General features: G+C 40.2%; 1 protein-coding gene across 1 annotated transcript in view; it reads right to left on the bottom strand.

Moving 5' to 3' along the window:
- ABCC3 (ATP binding cassette subfamily C member 3) overlaps positions 1-20,399 on the bottom strand; it is a 79,265-nt gene that overhangs the window by 48,826 nt on the left and 10,040 nt on the right. The window contains exons 2-6 of the mRNA XM_083353917.1: positions 14,371-14,547; positions 8,316-8,441; positions 5,892-6,029; positions 2,243-2,368; positions 384-445 (exon numbers count right to left, since the gene is read on the bottom strand). Coding sequence (XP_083210043.1) covers positions 384-445; positions 2,243-2,368; positions 5,892-6,029; positions 8,316-8,441; positions 14,371-14,547 — 629 coding nt within the window. The remainder of the gene's footprint in view (positions 1-383; positions 446-2,242; positions 2,369-5,891; positions 6,030-8,315; positions 8,442-14,370; positions 14,548-20,399) is intronic.

The raw sequence follows: 20,399 nt of genomic DNA, 5'->3' as shown, positions 1-20,399 counted from the left end.
GGTGACTGCCTGGATAAATCCCTGCAGGTTTCTTGGTAAGGTTTTTCAGAGGTGGTTTGTCCTTGCCCTTTTTCCCCCCTCGGGCTGAGAGGGACTGGTTCAAGGTCACCTAGCTGGCTTCATGCCTCAGGCAGAACTAGAACTCACACAATCCTGGCTTTTAGCCTGGTGCCTTGGCCACTACACTAAACTGCCTCCCATCTCTACCCTACCAACATATAACTTCTAGCAAAAGAGGGAAGGGCATGAAATGTAAATGAATGGTATGGTACTTCTGTGTAGGAATGTAGCTGAATCACCAAGAACGCAAAGGACAGCTTTTCAACTGGCTCTTCTCCAGCAATACCAAAGAAGCAGAATAAAATGTGAAAAACCATGCTTACCTTGTGAACCACCAAAATGTTATCCTTGAAAGAAAACCAGCATTTAATTCTGGACAGGGATTCTATGAACAATTTTGGAGACATTAAGAGCAAAACAAACAAAAGGTTATTTTTTTTTAGCTAAAATTGCAGTGAAAGATCACATTACACCTTCAAAATAAGTTGAATGTAAATATGTATGAAGTGAATCTATGTATGAAATGAAGGTTCATCTCCAATTTCTGGTTCCCTCCCCCAGAACCTTGAGCAGCGGTTCAGTGCAGTAGTTGGATTCCAAATCACAACTTCTACTAACAACCACCCAAAACAAAGAGTCTAGTAGTTCTACTACTACCGGTATGCCTGTCTTAGGAAACACAGAAGAGTCTTGTATCTGAGGAGAAAGAAATTCTCTGACCAGCTTCCAGAAGACTTTATTAGGGCCAGGAGGTACAAAAGTAAAAGAAAACATTCTGCTCTTAGCCCTTGCATGGCTTTTGAGGGAATATGCAAATAAGGTTTGATTAGCCCAATATTTTCCACACCCGTACACCATTCAAAGGGGAACCATAAAATATACCAGACTATTGCTGCTTTCTAAATTATATCTCATGAAGTCTAACTACCAGCAAATGGACCCTGAGGATGGATCAGATTCTCTGTCCTCTGTGAGTCCCTGCGCTTTCAAAACCTGCTCCCAAGAAATGGAAAATCCCTTGGGGGAAAAAATGCAAGAACATATAATACGGAGAAAGGGAAAGGAAATTCCTCATGGTTGAGAGTAGTAGTCCTCTTGAACCAAAATGGATTAGCTCTTTGTTCTCCAAGTCAACATTCTGTCCTGGGGATTTTATATGGTTTGCAGTAAATCTCATTAAACAAGGATAAGATTTCTATAACAAACTGCACAGATGCTCTTCCATTTTTTTTTTTTTGCTAATTACCCTTTCTGCAGAAACTTAACATGTTCACTGCTAGGTCAACCAACCGTGCAAACTCCTGCTTCAGTTTCCCTGTTTGTGTTTTTTTCTTTTTTGGGGGGGGGCAAGGAGCATTTCAGCGAAATTAATCTATCTTTAATTAGATGCAGACCCTATCTTCACAGAAAGCTCATAAAAATGAAGATAGTCAATCTCTACAACCTGCCTTTTGTCTTCAGAACGAGCTGGCAGCTAGTTCTGCCCCCCCCTCCTTATTTGGTCCATGGTTGGTTATTGGTAGTCAAAGGACAATAAAACTTGTGAGTTTTATTATATGGGGCTTCTCATTAGTGATTGCTGAGAGGCAAACTTCACTCTAACACCGGCTAGAAACAGAGCAATAAACTGCAACTGGGTGTGTGATCTTTTGGCAGCCAGAGGCTTCATTTCACAGTTTTGAAGAACAGAGGATGAAGTCACATTATCAGGCAATGACTTACAGCAGGGGAGGGCATAAAATTCATGGAACCCCGTCGTGCTCTCTCTTTTCCTCTCTTCTGTTTGGAGGACATTTGGTAGCGGTTCTTTTGTTTTTATAAATGCACTTTAATCTATTCTAGAATTTACACAGCACAGTCATCATATTTTTCACTTAAAAACAGCAGGAAACTCTGGCGCTAAGTTTTACAGCAAATCAAGCAGCGACAAAACTAAGATTTCAAAAGCAAGAAGTGCAGCCAGGATCATAGGCTACCATCTCCCAAATTGGTGTAAGATGCAACCTATACAAAGTTGGGAGGGAAAATGGGTTTTGATGAACAAAACTGGCCTTCTGAAGCATGATGAGAACAGCCCATGCAATATGTAGAATGGCAGGCTAAACCCCGGGAAGAAGGCCCAGAACAAACCAACTATTCAGCATTCATGAAAATCTAGTGAGAATAACAAAAATGTACTTACCGGATCTAAATTCACAGGAGAGAAGAATGGAGGTTTTTCTTTGAAACACGAAAGAATAAATTCAATAAGGATCAGTGCAAAGTAGATATAAAATATGATAATCCTAAATCTGCCTTCCATTTGGTCCTAAAGAGAGACAGAGGTAGTCAGCAAGGGAGAAGTAACATAAAAAACAAATATGTTGCATTCTCAATGTATATTGAAATTGTATCTCTGAGGGAATAATGAGGATGAAGGTAACTATAACAATAGAATGTTACCCAATTAATGGATGAATTTCATTAAGATGGTGAATAACACCACGACTATCCTGATTTGGCATGCCAACGTCCTATGTAATGAGTAAAGAGATTTGCAAAACAGAAAGGAATCTTTTGGATTACAGGCACTCCTCGAGTTACAACATTTGTTCCGTGACCATTCAAGGTTACAGTAGTGCTGAACAAATGGTACTTATACCTGGTCCAAAAATTATGGCCATTACAGTACCCTCACAATCAGATGACCAAAATCAGATGCTTGGCATTCACCCTTAATTATAATTGCAGGGGTGCTTCATTTTCTCCACACCCGCCTATCTCCCCACCCCATCAACCACAATTCTGCCCTTTTGGCTGTCCTGCATAGTTGTCTTCCTTGGCAAAATGGCGGTGATGAGGCTGAATTAGTGGCCCAGACCTTTGGCAATCTCAGCTGGCTGCCACCATCCCCAGCTCCTCTACTTCATCCCTGGTGCTGCTGGTACCACCAAGAAGTGCCACAACACTGGCACAGTGCAAAGCCCCAGCTGCCACCATCACCCTGCGTTCCATTGGCCATGCAACTCTGCCAGCCCTGCTACCCTAGCGGCTTCTCTTGCTGGCCCTGCCAGCCTTAGCTGACCTTCGCTGTATTTCTCCTGCTATTTAAGAGGCACGCCAGGCTTGGCCGTAGGCAAGTCAGCTGCTGCCATGCCAGGGCTTCTTCTCAAGGCTGCTTGCACAGTTTTTCCATTCTCACGAAGCTATGGAAGACTTCTGAGGCTTCTGAAACCTTGTGAGAAGGCCACGCCCACCATTCTCCAAAGAGTATGGGCCATTCTCTTTGGAAAGTCTTCAGAAGGTTTCTGAGGCCTTTCCGAAGCATCCTGAGGACAGCCAGTGTGATTTGGAGAATGGCAGGCTCACTCTCAGGAAGAAGGCTCAGCACAGCCAGCAATTGCCTTGCCTAGGCCCAGGCCAGGTGCAATTCGTCAGCAGAAGGAGATAGAGGTTAAAGACAGCTGTGAGCAGCAGGGCCCACAGGGCCAGCAAGCACAAGCTGCCAAGGCTGGTACAATGGCAGGGTCAGCAGAGTGCAGGGTGACGAGGCTGGAAGAGGCAGTGGAGTGCAAGCCAGCCCAAAGGATAGAAATGGGGAGGTTGATGGGGGAGGGAGTTGAAGAGGAGGCAATCCCTTAACTTACCAAGGCTTAGGGCTGTGAGAGAGCAAGCTGGGAGTGGGTACTGGCAGGATTTGGTTAACAATGGCAACAGAGAGTGCCAGGATTGCTGTGGCTGAGTGATATGGTCACAAGCTTATGACCACATTGCTTAGCAATGGAAATTCCGGTCCCGATTACCACTGTAACTTGAGGACTAGTTTTATTTACTTTTGAGTTTCTTCCAGTTAATATACTATGAGTGATAGAAGATTGTGTATTGAATAAGAAAACTTAGGATGAATAATCAAATATTTATAGGTGCACTACCATGAGATATGTGATTTCCCATGTCCTACACTTGAACTTCATACCCATTATTACGGTTGTACCAAATACAGTTCCATGCACCCCACTCTGCATGGAAATGCCTTTTCTAAGGAAATCTCCCAGCAATCAGAGTTCTTTTTTCTGTCTCAAGCATTTGGCCAGAAGCTTTTTCTCACAACTCTGTTGCATTAGAATAGAATAATAGAATAGAATGATAACTTTTATTGTCACTTCGAATGTACACTAATTGGCATACATTAAAATGAAATTTCGTTGCATACAGCTCTCAAAGGGTCACCACCTCTGATATACACTACATAAATAGGGCATACATATAAAGGAAAATAAAAAAGGTTATTCTTTTATAAATTGAATCAAATGTAATACCAATGAATTGTATCAAATGTAACACTAAGATGTGGGGCTATCTATTTCCTGCTCAGGCAGAGGACTCACAAATGGTAATCAACAAAGTTTTTTTTTTAATGTTAAAAAGCTTCAAAGAAGATAGGAACATCCCAAGGTTACAAGTAAACAAGATAAGATAGTGACAGATGGAAGGAAGTTGTCACAATAAGTCTTTTGAAGTGTTAAAAAGCTTCAAAGAAGATCTTTTAGAAATGTAAATGACTTCAAAGACTAACTTAAGTTTCTTAGGGTGGGCATGTATCGAGAAAAGAAAGTATAAATGCCTGGTTTGAAACTTTCTCAGGGCGCTCTTTGAACCCAATCCAAATTGGGAAGGGTCTAAGAGGCCGAGTTTGCAAATGCTTTCTTTCTTTATTATTTTCAATTTTCTTTTCAATAAATCTTTGTTTTTGTTAACCAGACTTGTCTTCGAGTTGTGAGTATAAAATTTTGGGTTTTTAAATCTCACACATACATACATACATAAATAAGCATATACCCACATGCATTATATGACACAGAGAAACAACACAGTCTGGTTCGGGTTATGTATACATGTGCATGGTGAGAAAAACGAATCTTGCGTGTTTACCAGACGGATGGCATAGGGAACAAAGCTATTATAGAATCAGGTAGTCCTGCTAGAAATACTTCAAAACCTCCTCCCAGAGGGGAGCAACAGAAACAGACCATAAACTGGATGGGGTCTCTAATCAGTGGAGGGATTCAAATATATGAACAACCGGTTCTCTATGTGGATGCCCCTTCCGGAAGTCCATTCTGACCTGGGCAACAAAAAAATTAGCTACGGGTTCTGCTGAAGTGGTGTGAACTGGCTGAATCCCACCACTGTCTCTAATAATGCTTTGAGCTCTAAGCACATAGCGCTTATATGCAGCATCCTGAATACCAGGAAGTGAGCTTCCTATGATCTTCTCGGCTGTCCTTACCACTCTCTGTATGGGCCTTCTATCTGAAGCACTGCTGCCACCAAACCAGACAGTGATGCAGTTTGTTAAAATGCTCTCAACTGTGCCTCTGTAAAAAGTGGCCAGGACAGAAGGAGAAAGATGTGCTCTCCTCATCCGATGCAGGAAATGCAGATGCTGGTTTGCACGCTTCACTAAGGATGACGTGTGGAGAGACCAATTCAGATTAGTGCAATGTTTTGAAAAGCATATCACGAGCAGCCCTCCCTCCATGGTTTAATAGTTCTCAAAGATTTCTAGCTATTTAAGCTTCAAAATGACTTTCCTTTCATGACCCTAGGAAGAAGAATCTCGTTTTTCCCAGGTGTAATTCCCATACCACTGCCACAATCAAAACCTATTAAGTGTGCCCTTATCTCAGTCTGAAACAGTGTCTGCTACTCTACTTTTGGTTTTGGACAAACTATACATCTGCCACATACTCAGCCTTCATAACTCCCACAGATGGATTGTCAAGCATCTTCCTTCCAGCATTAACTCTGTGGAAAGATGGCATAATTCAACACAAGCACATTTAATTTACCTGAGCTGGAGAATGAAGGATTTTGGATCGCAAAGGACCAATAGCACACAGCACACACAAAAACCAGAAGATAATGAGGATCCCTGAAGACTGGACACCATGAAGTCTTTCATACTGGATGAGCAACATGGCTGCCAGCTGCAAGGAAAGTCAGTGGAGATGAAGTGGAATGGAATGATGAGAAACTGATTAAATTCCCTAAAGTTTTTTTCTCCCTGAGATTAATTTCCAGTGACCTGATGGACACCTCCATATCATGTTGTTAACAAAGAATAGAAAAGCAGTTAGCTGAAATATTCTGTTTTATATGGTGTTAGGTGTTATTACTTTTGTGCTTTGTGGCCTATGTTTTTGTCTCCTTTTAGAAACCCATTTTGCTCCAGTGATGGTGAATGTATCTTCATTTCTGCACATGAGAACACTGCTTTTCTTTCTCTGTCCTGGTATTCAGAGCGTATCAAATCCCCATGCTTAAGTCAATCTTTATTATGTAAGTGTTGGATTTTTAATATTTTCTCAAATATTATTTGAGTTTTCAAAGAATAAGGCAGTGGAAAAAATTCTCTAGAGCCTAGAAAAGAAAATATTTTCCCCCATATTCACCATTACAAGAAGAATAGACAATATTAAAGGATGAAGGAAAAATTGTTATTCAACGTTTTGGCTTGCCCAAAGCAGAAATCATAATATTTTTAATTTAATTCCTCTTAAATATATAATCTAAATTTCTTCCTTCTTTACAGAACTAAAATATTATTTCATACTGTAGATGTTGAGTGATCCAAGAAACTGTTATCTTTTTTATTTTTTTAAGTGGCAGACCTTAATGGGATCTCACTGCTGCAGACAAATAAGCAAATGAGTAACCAATCAGAAGCTTGCATCTCACATCTTTCATCTCTTGTCCAAGATCTATTTGTCTTTTCTACTTCAAACCAGAGCATGCATACACGTCAGCTCTTCAATACCACTCCTTTTTTTTATTGGACTGTAGAAGATGTAATTCATTATCGTAATGCAGTGGTGGTGAACCTTTTAGAGACCGAGTGCCCAAACTGCAACCCAAAACCCACTTATTTATCGCTGGGTGCCAGGTGGGCGTGGCCCATTGGGTGGGTGTGGCTGTGGTGGTCATGGAAGGTGGGTGTGGTCACCTCAATGTTGCTCGTGTGGAGGGACACCTGTGGGTGGTGAGCAGGGTTGGGGGAGCTCCAGGAGGTCTCTGGCAGATAGGGTGGTAGGCAGGAGACTCATCCTGTGGGGTGAGGTGAGGCAGGGTGGGGGTGCCATTGCCATGGGGCAAGGCAAGGGCTGGGGCAGCTGCTGCCTGACACCATCGGCCCCGCACACACAGAGGCCAGCGAGTAAATGGGGGCCAATGGTGTCCGTCAGTAGCCACAGCCTGCCGGCCCTTTGACAGGCACACTCTGGGGCTCTGCAGCCCATCGCCAGCAGTTCAAAGAAGCAGTTCAAACCATCCGAGAGGGATGGTTGGCCAACAGCTGAGGAGCTGATGCAGTGGGTTGTGCCTGGGAAAAGGAGAGCATGCGAGGCCAGGAGGGACGGGATGGGGGGGGAGGGAGGGAAACCAGCCGTGCCAGGATGCATTCAGCCAGGTTGGACCTCAGCAAATTAGCAGGCGGCTGGTTGAAGAGGGGCAGTTGCCACCTCCAGGGCATGGCGCGTGTGCCCACAGAGAGGGCTCTGCGTGCCACTTCTGGCACCCGTGCCATAGGTTCGCCACCACTGTCCTAATGCATGGTAGGTCCCAAATCCAACTGGGAAAAAGAAGACAAGTTCCAAGGTCTGAGAATTTTGTGTGTGTGTGTGTGTGTGTGTGTGTGTACGCACATACACACACATGTGCATTAGGGCTGTACTAACAATACAAAGCATGTTGGCTTTCCCTGGTGTTTTGCACATGTGTGCATACACATAGTATATTTCCCCTGAAATTGCCAATGAAACACAATGGCTATACGTGCACACCCATGTGCAGAGAACAGGGGAAAGCCTTCAAAGCACATTCTCCAGCCTTACAAAGTTGCAGGTGCTTTAATACTCCACAGGAAGATCCTTTGCCCATGCCATCATACTTTGCAATGTGTGTCTTTCAAATGCCTTCACTGCTCTTTTTTCCCCCCTCCTAGTCCAGCCTCCTGTTTGGAAGATGGAAGGGAACTAGCAGATCCAAAACCATTTTAGTTCCGACACTCCAGGATGCCTCCCTTTTGGCCAATATCACTGGACAGCAGGACAAACCCTTCTGTTACTAAGTAAACGAGACAGCTGTGAAAATGGAACTATCCCCTGCCTGTGGCTTTCCGTGGCTCTGTAGTACTTCAGCTAAGCAAAATATTTCCCATCATCACATTTGTTTTCAACATGCAAATGATAATAGAAAAAAGAGAAAGTCACACCTACCATTGTGATGCCAACAATTAAAGGTGTTACAAAAAACACCGGTGGTGGAGTTCTGTTCTGAGCGATTTCATGGAAGGCATAGAAAAGATTGGACCAGCAAACCCCCCAAAGTACAAAAGCAAAGGCCTGTATAAGGAGAAAGATAAGCAGTAAACGCTGCAAAAGCACAAAACTTATCAAAAGTAGTCACATTTCAGCATATTTGCAAATATTTGCAGCACTAGTAGCCTGTAAAAATTCTGTCTACACCTACATATGCTAGTTCTTGGAGATACACACTTTATTTTAGTTTATAAGTCTTTCTTTGCTGGCCATCTTGAGATTATATTCACTTGCCATTCCTAGCTTATCTTTTGTCGGCTAAGAGTTCTAATAAAGTTGATCTACGACCCAGCTTAACTTCAAATAACGATATTTGCTGTGGTTTCAAAGGAGCAGTGAGAATAATTTGGTAATTTTGTTGAAATTTTCCTGCAATATTCTTGCAGGATAGTACTAATCGTTATATCTTACTAAGGAAACTGTTTGTATTGCTGCTTATGTGAGCCTTCTAACGGGTGAAAAAGAATCTCAGCAGATGGTCATAGAAAGTAAATCACTGCTTAAGTAAAAGAAGAAGAAGGCAAAATAACACATTGCTGGAAGAATTAATCTTACAGATGTTACTATAAACAATCAATATTCTAGCCCTCTGATATTGAAATAGACTGAGAAGGATAGACACATTTCCTAAATTTTAAAGTGCAGATGAAGTGAGATAAATATGCAGGGGGAGCTTGCTTCCTTTGTTATCAATTACATCATAAGCAATAACAAACAAGCATCATTATTTGGGTGCATGTGGGAGCTGTTAGACAATTTCAGATTTAAATTAATTGAATTAATTTACACTCCCCTGGACCACCATGTTTATTTGGACACAATTTTCTTTCAAATTCCAGATTTCTCGTTTTGTTATGCAATTCTCTTGTAAAAGAATGATTCTCTCTCTCTCTCTCTCTCTCTCTCTCTCTCTCTCTCTCTCTCCCTCCCTCCCTCCCTCCCTCCCTCCCTCCTACACCAGGGGTGCGAGACGATATTCCACGGGGTGCAAAAAGTTCGGTTTTCAAAATTATACTGCATAGGCATAATTTGTTGCCGTTATTTTGAACTTTTGTAAGGGGTGCAAGAATATATCAGAAGCATTCTAGGGGTGCGGGGTATAGGAAAGGTTGGGAGCTGCTGCCCTACACACATACAAACACACAGAGAGAGACTTAGGTGGAGTTGGAGACAAAGTTAACTCTGCCGCCAAACAGCACAGGAAGCATGAGACAAATCCTAAACAAGCCACAGGTGGGTCAGGCTCTTTGGTAGCTGTCTAAAAACAGGAAGTGATTCTAATAAAGGAGAATATTTGCAGCTCAGGGTTGACATGAGGGGTCCTTAGTGCTCTCTGAGCTTGCTTGTTTTCTTGCAGACGTTTCATTACCCAAACTAGGTAACATCTCCAGCGCTAGCAAGGAGTGCTATTGGCTGTCCAAGCATTCTTTCCAAACGTGATTACCACAGAATTATCCTTAGCAAGGTTGATTGAGATGAAGGGGTTGAGGTTACACTATTTTCTAGTTAGAACCAATATAATACCATGTACAGTACTTGAGGGCGGGAGACTCTTCTTTTTCTTTGTAGTAACCTTCCTGTGATCATCATTAGGAAGGAAGAAGCTTGCAGTTAATGTAAGGGAGTCCCGAATACTTATCAGTCTGCAAATCAACCCTTAAGGCAAGCAGATATACTCATGACAAACACAAACTCTGCTTCACTATTTAATAGCTAACTACGGCAAACCATAATCTTTGTACAATGGGATACATACATACATGCATTCATACATTACATATATACATACATAAGCCAGCCAGCCTGAGAAGCATTCTCAGGATCCATGAGCTACAAATCAAGCTGTACAAATGGCATTAGTTAGGTTGGACTTAGTTAGGTTGGACTCCATTTTAAATCTGCTCAGCACAAAGACTACTAGAGAATAACATCCAGTGGTGGGATTCAGCCGGTTTGTACCACTTCGGCAGAACCGGTAGCTAATTTTTTGTTGCCCAGGCCCAGAATGGACTTCCAGAAGTGGCATCCACACAAAGAACTGGTTGTTCACATATTTGAATCCCACCACTGATTACATAATTCCACAACAGTGTTTTAAATAAAGGGGATAAAAGAACGAAAGAAAAGAGCTATGAGGAAAAGCTTATTCTAATTTGCAAACTGCAAATGAGCAGAACAATATGGCCTTGATCTGCTAGCGTTGGGTGGGTTTGAATTTTATCATTATCACCGAGAACCCAAAAAATCCCAAGGTCAGAATGTTTGCCCATGGCTCACATGAAGCAGCCCAGCATCCAGTGGACTTTGGGGCACCTAGTAATATTGGAACTAGTGGAAGACTACCAAGAATAACCACAAAACCGCAACTTTAGGCTAGACTAGAAAACTGAGAAAACACTTTGGGCTGGAAGAGACTATATATACCACAAACCACTGACATACTACTTTCAAGAAAAGTACATGAACTCAAAGGAAATTATCTCAATACAGCTCTTTTTTAAATAAAATAAAATAATAAAATAAATGCAAATGTACTTGCTTACTTCAATGGGATGAAAATATCACTATAAGCTTCTGAATTAGATGATGAATACATTTAGATTACTGCATTAAAATGATACAGTGGTAAAGTTGTTTTAATCAATTTGGCACTCACTTCTTTGATAAGTTACTGAAGTGATTAAAAAACCTGTTTGGATATTTTAGTACAGAAAATATCAGAAAAAAATATCATAAAAAACCCTATGAGCTGGAGTTAAGCTTCCCTCTCTTTTCTGATTATTGCCTTGGTTGAATCCCAATAAGCTTTTAGAAATATCGAACAACTACCTGAGAGTTTCTTAATTCCTAAGAATGTGATTGAAAGAAGGCAATGAAAGAGGGCAGGCAAGATTAAAGTCTAATTCAAAATTCAGTTCCTTAATCTGTGAATAAAGAGATAAGGAATGTTTAGCCACTTAAAATTGATAGCTAAAGGGAGCATTTACATTAAACACTGAGAATTCTCCTGAAGTACCTGTAAGGTGACTTTTTATGAATAGGCACGGAGGTGGAGGAGGAACATGAGCACCTGCGAGGACCGGGCAAGGGGACCAAATTACAAAATGTGTCCTATGACATCATGGTACAAAAAAGCAACCTCCACACTTGTGTCACACATTAGAATGCAAGTGTAGTATGCAAGGGGTGGATTTGCATCATGATGCTACCATGTGCATACAGGTAATCTTGGTGCTAGAGAAGACTCCTGCGAGTCCCTTGGACTGCAAGGCGATCAAACCAGTCAGTCCTAGAGGAGATCAACCCTGACTGCTCTTTAGAAGGCCACATCCTGAAGTTGAAACTCAAATACTTTGGCCACCTAATGAGAAGGAAGGACTCACTGGAGAAGAGCCTAATGCTGGGAAAGATTGAGGGCAACAGAAGAAGGGGACGACAGAGAATGAGGTGGCTGGATGGAGTCACTGAAGCAGGAGGCGTGAGCTTAAATGGACTCCAGAAGATGGTAGAGGGCAGGAAGGCCTGGAGGAATGTTGTCCATCGGGTCGCGATGGGTCGGACACGACTTCGCAGCTAACAACATCAACAACAACAGGTAGTCCTTGAGCCCCAAATTTCTGTTGCTAAGCAAGGCAGTTGATAAGTGAGCTTTGCCCCAATTTATTGTATGCCAATTTATGTGAATTTTGATCATGTGGCCATGGGTGATGTGGCAACTGTTGTAAATGTGAAAACCAGTCATAAGTTTCCCCCCCCCCACTGCCATTGTAATTTTGGTCATTAAAGAAATGGTTGTAAGTCAAGGACTATTTGTATGGTCATTTTGACATTCGTGGTTTGCTGCAGACACCCATGGGGAGTAAGAAAACACTTATCAGTCCCTTAACCCCCCCCCAAAAGGAAGGGACCTCGTTGTTACTACAGGCAAAGAGGGGAGTTTAAAGAGGTCAGCAGGACATTTGAGAAGGGACACTAGAGTCAGAGTGAGAACAAAATGGGGAAAAAGTCTTGTTTGTGAGAATAAATGGTAGACATTAATTCTTAACATGGGAGAGACTCATTTGTTTTTATGAACTGCTCTGTGTTTTGAAGTTCATGAGTTAGTCTTATAGGATAGCCAAATTTGTGTAGTACCCCACTGGATCAGAAGGTCAAAAAAAAAAACAGTTTCCTTAACTATTTTTAACTTAAAATAAATTTAAATTTTCTTGTGACTTCAGATTTGGCAGGTATTTTATGTTGGTTTATATCCCTCTAAATGCTTGTGTACATGTAGGATTTAGTTATTGACCATAATAAAATGACTACTAACTGAGTTGCATGTTAGTTTGTCCTTTGGTGAAATCAAGTGTTTCATGATCAATTGAAGTTCTTGATAGTGTAGTTCCTTAAAACTCATCATTGTCCATCATTTCATAGAGATGACAAGCCATTGTTGTACTCAGCAAGGTAACGGGCAATATGAATGAAAAGAGGGCTATCAAAAGGAACCTTCAATGACTTGTTCTCAATTAAAAAAAATACAGGTAGCCCCTGATTAACAGCCATTCATTCAGCAACTGTTATGGTGGGACTGAATAAGTGGTAGTTATGCCAAGTCCCCAAGGTTTCAGCCAAAGCAGGGCACCTGCAGTCACATGATCAATTTTCTGGCACTTGGCTGGCTACCTGCACTAAGGAAGATTTCAACTCCTTTACCTGTCTATCTCCCATCTCTGCCCTTTTGGCCGCCCTATATGCCACCTCCCACAGCCTTGGGGAAAGGCTACATGGAATTTGAAGGCCTAGCGCAGCCAGCAGCCACCTTGCAGAAGGCCAGGCCAGGCACATCTCATCAGCAGTGGGTGGAAGAAAAGGGTGAAGGTCAGCTGGAAAGGACAGGGCAAGTGGAGTGCAGGACAACTAAAAGGGCAAAGATGGGAGCTGAAGAGGAGACAGTCCCTCAAATCAAGAGGAGACAATCAAGGCTTGGGGCTGGCAGGGACCGACTTAGGAGTGGCTTAGATCAAGGTAGGTCCTCAGATAATGACTGGGTGGGATTTGGTTAATAGCAGCAACCAGGTCTGCCAGGTCTGCCATTGTTAAGTGATGTGATCATGTGACATTGTGCTTTGCATTGTTTAAGCAACAGAAATTCTGATCTCAATTACCATCATTAATGGAGGACAACCTGTACCTTACAGACTACCTCATTTAACAATCGTTCAAAATTATAACAAAGGTTAAAAAACAAAAACAAAAATGGTTTTGCAACCAATCCTCATATTTACATCTGTTGCAATGTCTCTTAATCATGTGATCACCATTTGGGTGCCCGTAATTGGCACCCATTTATGACTACTGCAACTCCTCATGGTCATGCAATCACCATTTGCATAGTTCCCAACCAGCTTCCAACAAGCAGAGTTAATGGAGAATGAGGAAATAAAACCGCAAGTCACAATCATGTGATGTTATGTATGTCCAATTAATTAAACAGGGTACAAAAGAATTCATTCTTCAAAAACAGTTGATATATAGTTGGAAAGCTATTGTCTGACTCATTGGTGGCAGGAGTATGATTTAAGAACATGACAGCCATTCTGAAATATTGTTTAATAAAATCAAGCTCTATTTCAAAGACTGTATTTGCAAGTTTATCTATTGCTCAAGTCACTATCAAGATGAATCATAAGCTTCAGATATAAAATATGATTGTATTCTGTTAGTTTTAACCAGTGCTTTTTTTGTAAAAGAAAAAGGTGCCGGAACTCACACATGTCATACAACCCGCCTTGCCTACCCTACAAGGTTCCATCCAAAAAAGGTGCCGGAACTCCATTCTGAGCATTCTATGAGAAAAAAAGCCCTGGTTTTAACTCATTTGGCACCACACTTTATCTATTCCTTGCAAGTTAATTGTTGCCACATCTGCCACTGTCTATATAGTGCCTTGGGGAGACAAAGATCTTACCGTTTTGAACCTGCTCAGCATAGACAATACAATGTAGCCTCGGTTATTGTATTTTAGATAAAGGAGGTAAAATGGCAAGATGCACCCAAGGTAGAAGCATGGGATCCAAGCCAAAACAGTGTTCTGGAAACACGGTGTTAAATCTGGATTATTAGTGTACAATGTAAGATTTGAATCCTGTAGAGAGAAACACAAATAGAAAAGGATTAATAAATACTTGGGGAATATTGGCTGCTCCAAAATTTTCAAACAAATCATCAAAGACTTGGGTACACTGTAATATATTTTTAAAAGGACATGAAATCCACCATTTTCTGTTTGCTACCCCTTTGGTCCTTATTCAAGAACTCAGTACATTTATTGGAAACTTCTTGTGGACATTTTAGGTAAAAAACAAAGAAACAATGAATTTGTGAAGTATGGTTAGACAAGAGGCTTTATAGTTTATAGAAAGAAGTGAGTCAGGATCTAACATTAGAGATGTGAAGAATATTTTTATGTCTTTATATCTTGCTCTTACTCTTTTCTATTTTCTTTTATTTCTGTTTCTTATTGCATTTTTAGCTTTCTCTTTTCCACTTTTTCTGATTTAGTTTGTTGTAGTTTTTATTATTGTTCTTCAAACTTTTAATGAAAAGTATACATAATGCAAGAACTCATTAAAACAAGCACATTTGTCTAATAAACTACAATACAGATAGTCCTCGATTTAGGACATTAGCATGAACTGGTCATTAAGTGGGTAACCATATGACAGTGCCTGATTTTAAGACCTTTTTCATGGCAGTTGTTAACAAACATGATGGTTGTTAAGCAAATATTATTAGCCAACGAGTGTCTTTTTCAGAAACCAGAAGTAAATGCTGGAAACTGGCAAAAAAATTGAATATTATTGTCATGTGACTGCAGGATACTGCAAACATCAGTAAAGGTGAGCCAGTTGCTAAACTCCCAAAATGGGATCACATGACCGCAGGGGTGTATGTGCAACTATCAGAATGGGGTTGCAAATACATTTTTTTGGGGGGGAGGTCTGTTTTTTTTTTAATTTTAATCCCATTTATATCCCGCCCTTCTCCGAAGACTCAGGGCGGCTTACAATCTAAGAAGCACAAATCAAATGTGCTTAGCAATAGCCTTCATTCTATGTATATGCCTGCTTATTAGGGCTTTCACACACACCCAAGCGGCATTATTACAAAGTCAGCTTAATTGCCCCCAACAATCTGGGTCCTCATTTTACCTACCTCGGAAGGATGGAAGGCTGAGTCAACCTTGAGCCTGGTGGGACTCGAACCTGCACTAATTGCAGGCAGCTGGTGTTACTTAAGGAGGCATTAGCCCACTGCTCCACCAAGGCATGTACCGGTAACTTGAATGGTTGCTAAGCAACTGATTATAAATCAAGGATAACTTTGTAATCTAATCTACTTTCTGCCTTTCCATATCTTCGGAATACACTACAAAATACAAATAAATGCACTGACATACAGCTGATAAGGCTCTGCAACTTAATAACAACTGTAATAAAGGCATGAGTAGATCTGTCACTTTTTCCCATGGGCTCTTTCTACTGCCTGCAAGTTCCATTTAGATCTATTTTTGAGGGCAAAATAAAGCTCACAGGAAAGTCAGCTATCTCAAAGCCATTTTCATTGCCTTCATTTGCAAATGTCACAGAATGCAAAACACTGGACGGTATTTTGGATGGGCTAGCAAAACATGTTCACTTATTTCTTTTTTAGTGGCATACAGGAAATTCATTTCAACTGGGTTATTCTTTGCTTTTCGTGTTTGGAATGCTTCAGTTTCCAGTTTTTGCACAAGAAAGAAACCATAGCAGCTGTAGCAAGCCTTTATTGACTCTGTCCATAAAAGTCATTGCAAGATAAAATAAAGCTAGGGAAACGAACAAGAATGAAAAGGAAATGTGTGACTATAAATCTGCCATGGGACCAGCTGTGAATGCATGCGTACTAGCAGTCAAAGTATAAAATAGAGGAACTTAAAAATATTTGACAGTACTTAACTTTTTTAAAAAATAAGTGTCCTCAATATGGCCTGTGATTCTTTGGTATATAGCAACAGACTAAATATTTCAAAGTACTTGCATCTAGAAAGGTCAGTATTGAGTAATAACATCAAATCTCCTATTTATTGTGCATAGTGACCATATTTGTGGAAGGAAATGGTCTTCTCTGGAGGCCCTGCTGAAGAGTTTCTGTTTCCAACAGCCTTGAAAAACATTTTGTCTCTAAATCATAAAAGGACAAAGAAAAACACCTCGCTGTATACGGTGGAGCAAATTTATTCCACAGACTGCTCCATTAGGTTAAGGTGGCAGTCTCAAAAACCAATAAACATGAATCGCACAGAGCAATTTCCTTTCAAAGATCACACATATTGCAATTTAGTCTTGACTAAGAGAGCTTTACTCTGGTTTAATTTTTTTTTAAATGATAGGAAGATGTGTCCCAGGAAACCCAATTGGGCCCAGATATACTCTGGAAGTTGGTACAGAAGAGGAATAACATATTATATTTACAGGCTGGCAGAAGCTGCAAGTTCCCCATTAATTTTAAAAGCAATTTCTCATCCAGTATATTGCCTTTCCCCATTATTAATTACTGCAGATACATTCCACTATGGATAGCTATGCCAACGACAGAAATGAATACAACTATCAATTTAAATTGAACAAAGGATTTCTAAGTCTGTCAACCAGAGATCTAAGTCCCCTTCTTCAATATTACCAGGTCTGGGTTTTTAAGAAGGGTTCTATCATATTTAAACAGCTTGGTTTCCATGCTGTCAGATGAGCAATTCTTCTCACCAAAATTGATTTTATCTTATTTTTAGGTCAATATGATATTGTGAATTTGAGCAAGAATGGAATATGAGAATGTGTAATGAATGAGAATTCCAAAGGCAGCGCACATCTCCATTAAAACAAAAAGACACATCCGGGCAATTTAATAGATTTTTGGATGTGCAGTATGTATACAGTAGAAGTATTTTCAGAAGTGCATTTCTAATTGTATTGATGGCAAATGTGATAGGCTGCTGTTGTTTAGAGCTTCCTTGCTGAGTTTAAGCTGTATTGTTTAAGAGAAATACTATAGAAGGTGTATTTTTTTAAAAAAAGAAGTGGCCCTTTAATACTGTAGAAGCTACCAGAATCATAGATGGTAAGGTTAGCCTGTTCACTTCATCTTCTACAGTGATCCAGAAATTCCTAATGTTCCTAAAATTTCATCGCCTTGGTGGAGCAGCGGGCTAATGCCTCCTTAAGTAACACCAGCTGCCTGCAATTAGTGCAGGTTCGAGTCCCACCAGGCTCAAGGTCGACTCAGCCTTCCATCCTTCCGAGGTAGGTAAAATGAGGACCCAGATTGTTGGGGGCAATTAAGCTGACTTTGTAATAATGCCGCTTGGGGTGTGTGTGAAAGCCCTAATAAGCAGGCATATACATAGAATGAAGGCTACTGCTAAGTTTGTAAGCCGCCCTGAGTCTTCGGAGAAGGGCGGGATATAAATGGAAATTAAAATAAAAAAATAAATAAAAAAAATATACATAGAATGAAGGCTATTGCTAAGCACATTGATTTGTGCTTAGAGTGTAAGCTGCCCTGAGTCTTCCGAGAAGGGCGGGATATAAATGGGATTAAAATAAAAAAAAATAAAAATACTAATTGTCCCACCAGGATAATCTGCCAGCAAGCCAAACACAACTTGCATCTTCAATCTATCTGGCAGATAATAGGTTGATCAAACCAGATATATGAACTGCTTTTGTCTTGCCAACAATTCAGCCACTAGATATTAAATATTTGTCAACACAGTATTCAAAAAAAACCGGCACATAATTGTTAGTAATGAAGTGGTAATTTTGGCTTTTTAAGTTCAGCACCAAATGCTGTTAAACTAATTGTGTAGTAAATCTCAAAAAGATCTTTGGAAGGGAACAAAATCAGCTCCAACCTTAGTATCTTTAAGAAGCAATTTAATTTGTTAGCAAATTGCTAGCAGGATGTTGCAAAACAGATAATCTTCATCAATATAACCCCAATTTTATTTCAGGAAAACCTGAGCATTGCATTTTTATAAATTTTGCAATTCAAGTTATTTTTCATTGGTTCCATTTCTTTATTTCATAAACTTTATTTCTCACAGGCATGAAATTAATGATAAGCTTTTCAGCTTTATGTCTGTGCTGTTTTCTATCCTATGGGATTTCTCTCTCCGATTTCATTTTTTAAAATAAACAAATAAAAAAAAAGTCAAGTTTCTCAGCATATTGAATGTCGACAAATAAAAATAAATGATGTGATATTCTGTGTAGAACCACAAAACACACAATACATAGTGACACGTTGTAGTAAAGTACAACTGACTTTATTCACCCAGGCTTTCTCACCAGCATTTTTACAGGACATTCTACACACGAAATTACAATTTGTTTCAACATTTCCAGTGCCAAGACTTACTTCTTTAAGCTTCCATATAAATTATAAAAAAATAATTGCAAAGTAAATATCTAATGATAGCTTTATAATTTACTAGACAAACTGTTAGGTAATCCTTATAATTAGTCCATTTGAGGTATCTTGGTTCAAAAATTGTTGCCCTAAGATGCACTGTTTTGTCCTGTAAAGGGTTATGAGAATGATACTTTTAGTAGTGTATAGGTATATGGCAACAGAGCATACTCACATGTTATATTCATCTTCTGTTTTATAACTCACACTGTCAATATTCTTGCCACACAAGTTAGTTTACTGGGATTTACTGCTTTCAACAAAAAACCTCTTTTTGTCCAAAAGAACACTTTGAAACCCTTATTCACTGGACAGTATATGCATATCCTTCAGTTTTCCTCAAGCTAGTTGTCCTCCAGACTTGCTACAATTTGGAAGGTACAATGGGGGAAAAGCTAAACTAATTTGTGTAGAATTGAAAATACCCTGGGATCAGGTAGTTCACAAATAGGTTGATATTTTTTTTTTGACTTAGCATGCTGTGTAAACACATTCATGATGGATTCATACTATATGTGTTCTCTGAGCTTGATTGTTTCTTTGCAGATATTTTCATTACCTATTCAGTGCTAGAAGGGAGTGGGGTCTGGTCTCTCTATAAACAGTGGCTCAAATAGTATTAGACAATCAAGCAGTAAACAACAGCCTAATCAAGGAAATACCAAGGAGAAAATAATACCCCCACCAATAGGCAATGACAAGGCAAGTTACTGCATATAAATAGAGAGCAAACCCAATGCCCTTCTAGCACTGAAGATGTAACATAGTCAGGTAATGAAAATGTCCACAAGCAAACAACCAAGCTCAGCACCAAGCACTTCAAGGCTGCAAAATTCTAGATATTTGTTAGGTGACTACAAAGGGTTAGAATTTCCTGCACTACTTTGCTGCCATATGATAGTCATCCAGATTTTCAGATCTGGTAGTTCTCTCACAATCATAAACTCTTTTTTTTAATAAACACAATGTTTCATTTTGTTGTATGTGTGTTACTTTTAGAATGGGGCTGTCTATGTGGTTTTAGGTTTTATCTATTTTAGGATTTTTTGGAAGGGTTTGTACGCTGCCCAGAATCTATTGGAGTTGGGCTAACAACAACAACAACGGGTTTCAGTGTTCATTTCTCCTAGAAAGCTCTAAATATCACTGAAATTTGATAGCAGGCAATAGTACAAGGCCAAGGGATGGTGCAGAAACTCTTCTTGTATTGTTGGATCTCTCATTGGTTTTTGAGAACTTTGTTAGAGACCAAAACAATCAGTTATTCTACAGAGGGTGGCTCGCAGAGGCCCTGTGGTCTCTGAACATGTCTGATAGCACCAAAATTGTTTGAGGAGCTGAACAAAGATACTGCACAGAAACAGCAACCCTGCCAATCTACTACATGCTTGTAATGGGCGTGCCACCAATCAACTGACTGACATCTTGCTGCAGAAAATGGGCAGTGTATTTTTGTACGTGGCAACAATCCCTTCTCCTGAGTGCATAAGG

This window comes from Vipera ursinii, assembly GCF_947247035.1.
Source record: "Vipera ursinii genome assembly, chromosome: 2".
In the NCBI taxonomy this organism is placed as follows: domain Eukaryota; kingdom Metazoa; phylum Chordata; class Lepidosauria; order Squamata; family Viperidae; genus Vipera; species Vipera ursinii.
Note: the sequence above shows the minus strand (reverse complement) of the source record. Positions and strands in the feature narration are given on the sequence as shown.